The 4,306-nt window shown below is 34.5% G+C and overlaps 1 protein-coding gene across 1 annotated transcript; it reads left to right on the top strand.

Annotated features, from left to right (window-relative positions):
• The first annotated feature begins 540 nt into the window (after window positions 1-540).
• Window positions 541-2,833, top strand: LOC141249656 (uncharacterized). Its single transcript, XM_073669734.1, has 4 exons — window positions 541-789; window positions 877-1,125; window positions 2,397-2,543; window positions 2,756-2,833. The coding sequence occupies exons 1-4, from the start codon at window positions 541-543 to the stop codon at window positions 2,831-2,833; spliced, it is 723 nt and encodes a 240-aa protein (XP_073525835.1).
• Window positions 2,834-4,306: the final 1,473 nt, after the last annotated feature.

Here is a 4,306-nt window from a genome sequence, read left to right as displayed (position 1 = left end):
GATAGACATTTTATGCATTTTAACAGGAATTTTGTCGAAATCCGTTCAAGGGTAGCTTTGGATAAGAAAATGTTGAAATTTAGATGGTTCGGAATAATTAACAATATAAAGGATGATTCCTTGCAAATTCTACCATATAAAAAATAGTTTCGTGTAAAAACACCTAGATATAAATGTAAATGAGTTGAGCTCATATTATAATATGTATTATTAGGAGTCCGAATTTCGGTTGGGTCAACTTGGATTCACACGGTTACTAATTCATTAATTTGACTTTATTCCTTGAATAAACAAGGAGCCCATGTGACAACATGTTAAAGTACGTGGTGTATATCATATCTAAAAATAGAAGGGACAAATGCAAAGAAAACGTGCCTTGCCTTCCCTATATAAAGCCAATGATCACAGGAATTGCAATCCACACCTCACTCTCACTCAACACACAGCTTCAATTTTCTCCTCCAAGCTAGATAAACCAATTGTACTTGCATTTCTTTTCATTATCCAAATAAATAAGAGTGAAGTAGCTAACTAGGCAATATGGAGAATCCACTGCGTCTTAAAACCATGAACCATATCTCGATTGTGTGCCGTTCACTGGAAATGTCCCTTCGTTTCTACCAAAACGTGCTTGGCTTTCTCCAAATCAAAAGACCTTCTTCCTTCGGGTTCAACGGTGCTTGGCTCTTCAATTATGGTTTCGGAATCCACCTATTGCAGTCGGAAGACCCTGAAAACATGTCCCAAATGCACGCTATCAACCCCAAAGACAACCACATTTCCTTCCAAGTAAGTAACTAGGTTGACCACTCTCTTCATCTAGTTAATTATCATAATTAACGTGATTAATGGTTGTCTTGGTTAATTAAAATATAGTGTGAGAGCATGGGAAATGTGGAAGATAAGCTAACGGCTATGAAAATGGAGTACGTCAAGAGTAGAGTGGAGGAAGGTGGGATCAAAGTTGACCAAATCTTTTTCCACGATCCAGATGGGATGATGATCGAGATCTGCAACTGTGATGTTCTTCCGATCATACCCATTGGAGTTGGAGAAGCATCGGCTGTCCGATCATTCTCTCTTTCTGAATGCAACATCAATGATCAAGAAGAGCCTAATACTGGAGTATGCCTCACTTCTTTGCCTTCAATGGACAAACTACAACAGAGCCTCTCCCTCGTTAATTAATTTTTTCAATTAACTGATCATTTAATTATATGAATCCATTACGTTTGTTACCGTATTTATGCATTGTATTCTACTATTCTACAGAGATTTTTTTTCTTCATTGGATTTATTTGCTATAAGGTATGTACTTTCTAAATTTATAATAATGTATGGAAATGGCCTATTGTAATAATTGTTGTCTAATTGGTATTAGACTATTACTTAATACATTCTTTGTGTTTTGCTCCTTATTAATTATCATCATAATTTTCACTATTCACTTATTTTTAGTATGTCGATACTTGTCACTTCTTCCTTTAAATATATATACTACATTATATTAAGTTAAATTATTGGGTTATAGATGTCAATAGTGTGATATCTTAGTGGTATGTAAGAGTAATGCCAGATCTGTATTCGGTTTAGTGGGGGTTATAGCACTACGGTTCCATGTTTATTTTAATTTTTTATATACATTATTAGTATTATTGACACAGTTGAAATCACCAAAGATTAAAAAAATAAATCAAGAACGATAAACAAGTTCGGAAGCAATAAAATTGTGTGATAGAACACATGAATCGACCAGGAAAAGAAAAGGCTCTCGTCTTTTAATATTAGATAAAGAATGAAAAATATTGTTGCCTACAAAAGTTTTTAAATGCTAAAAGAAAACTCTAGGGAAAAAATTATTCAAAACATAACTAAAATAGAAATTGCTGAAAAATATTAAAACGTATTTTTTTGGACCCCAAACAAACTACATTGCCGATTTAAGTCTATAGTACACTACAAGGTGTGACTTGCGAAAACTAGACGTTTCCCTTTCGAAAAATATATTATGGAGCTCAATTTGACACCGAACGCTAAGCAATTTTATTGTTGAAATCGGAATGCAAACGGCTCAGTTTTTCAAGCCATCATCTAGTCGACCAACCTTGCTAATCTGGACGGAGTCAACTACAAGCATTGGTCCCAGAAGATGGTGATATTCTTATAACAAATGGAGACCGAAAACATTCTAACTCAACCTCCACTTGCTAGATCATCATCTACAATGGAGCCCTCCGGTTCCGGTTCTTAGGCAATTCTAATGGACACTCCATCGAAGAAAGACTAAGAGGTTGATGAAAAGACGATAAAGAAGTACAAACAAATACAAGATTGTTTGTGGTCACATCCTCAACCATATCTCAAACCTTATATTTGACTTGATTGCTCCTCTGAAGTCTACAAAAGCGATATGGGATCTGCTCGAAGACAAGTATTCAATTGATGATAATGGAAAGAAGAAGTATGTCTGCGGGAAATTCATGAGGTTAAAATTGGTCGGCGACAAACAGATCATGAATCAGGTTCATGAGTATGAGAATTTGGTGGTGGATATCATGGCTGAAGGGATGATGATGTGTGAAGTCACGCACGCAAACTTCCTCATTGAGAATATTTACTGTACACGTCTATGACGAATATATTAGCACAGTTTTAGCATTTAATGGAACTAATAATGAGCATTATTGACGTGTATTAATTTGGTATCACTTTAAGACCATCTATACTATTTTATGATATTATTTGATGTTTCCAGAGTGAAGACGACAAGAGACAAAGAAGAATTGAAGTGAAGACGAAGACGAGCTACATTGAAGATTCAAGAAAAAGCTGATGGATTCATTTGACTGATCTGTCGGTGGTACCCGCCTATGTTTCCAGCGGTGTCCATCGATTGAGTCCCTAGGAATTTTCCAGCATAATCGGCAGTTGCCACCGAAGAACCAGAGACACCTTCCGATCACACACTTACCATCCAGGGGATTTTCCTTTAGTTATCTTTTCCGGCTTTTTTTTGTTTCAAATAGCTTTCCTTAATTTTTGTATTTGTTTTAATTAAAGATATTTTTTAATTAGAAATGTCTTGGAAAATTTTCTCTACGTTGTTAGGGTTTAGTTTTTCTAGCCACATTTACATTTACGCATATTCAGATATTGAGAGCTTTTCTTCCAATAACATGCCTTTGTGTTTTCAGGTATGGAGAACTAAATCAATGTTCTTAGTAAAGTTTAGCTAAAGTTTAAATATGTGTTTGATGTGAGGTTATCTATTATATGCTGATGTGAAAGTTGTATTCTTTTCTCTTGGTTGGATGTCTATTGATTTATTGATTGAATTCTAGTTTGATCATCTAGGATTTGATTTGATATATCATATTGCTAGGATAAATTGTGTTTGAAGCTTTCTATTCCTTCAAAACCAGCATGTTATTGTCGTATTTATTTGTGATAGGGTTTTTGTATAAAGAGTTGAATTATAGGATTGCCGCTTTGATATATCTATATCTTGGTTTTCTTTTTACTAATGCATCCTTTGGTTTGAACCACTGATGGGTTCATCGTGTATAACTAATGTGCATAGAACTACTATGCTCTATTCGAGGTTCTAGTCATTCTTGTATAATAATAGAAACAACTCGTATAAAGGTAGAATCTTTAGATTTACTATGATCATTAACACTGTTGCATACTAATACCACACTTTACTAAGATCCCTTCCTTCCTTTGATACTTTATTTTTCTAATTTTTTAGTTATAGATTTTCGCAAATCCCTTTATTGTTACATTAATTTGCTTAATTGAATATATTTGAATATGATTGATTAAATGCCTCCCTGCGGATTTGACCCTTACTTTCCCTATATTACTTTCTTGTTAACTTTTTAGGATTGTTTAGGTACTTTCAGTGTAGACTCACTTGTCTCACATTTTCCATAAAAGGAGTGTTTATCGACCAATAAAATGATCGAAAAACATTCTCTTGTCAAATTGGCATCATTTCCAAGGAGGCAAATTATATCAAATTATTTTTGTGTTATTTCTCTTACACATCTCTTGGTGTGAGCCACTGACAAGGTTTACACCCGTTCTGCTAATTCTTGTCATGTTGCTTAATTTGAAGAGATTGAACTCGAGTTTCGTTGTATACGAAGGGAAGCACGAGCACGTGATATCGAAGAGGAGGCTAAAAATTGTGTCAAATATTTGTTTGATATTGAGGAAGAGATTTCAGTGGGTGATGTTGAATGAACATTCGAATCTTTTTCCGCTCATAACATGGGGTTACATATTAGGGCACTTTTGTTTC

Source organism: Phyllobates terribilis, unplaced genomic scaffold, assembly GCF_046119375.1.
Source record: "Phyllobates terribilis strain yellow unplaced genomic scaffold, ASM4611937v1 Scaffold_4936__1_contigs__length_55782, whole genome shotgun sequence".
In the NCBI taxonomy this organism is placed as follows: Eukaryota; Metazoa; Chordata; class Amphibia; order Anura; family Dendrobatidae; genus Phyllobates; species Phyllobates terribilis.
The sequence above is the reverse complement of the archived record's forward strand: the minus strand, read 5'-3'. Positions and strand labels throughout refer to the sequence as shown.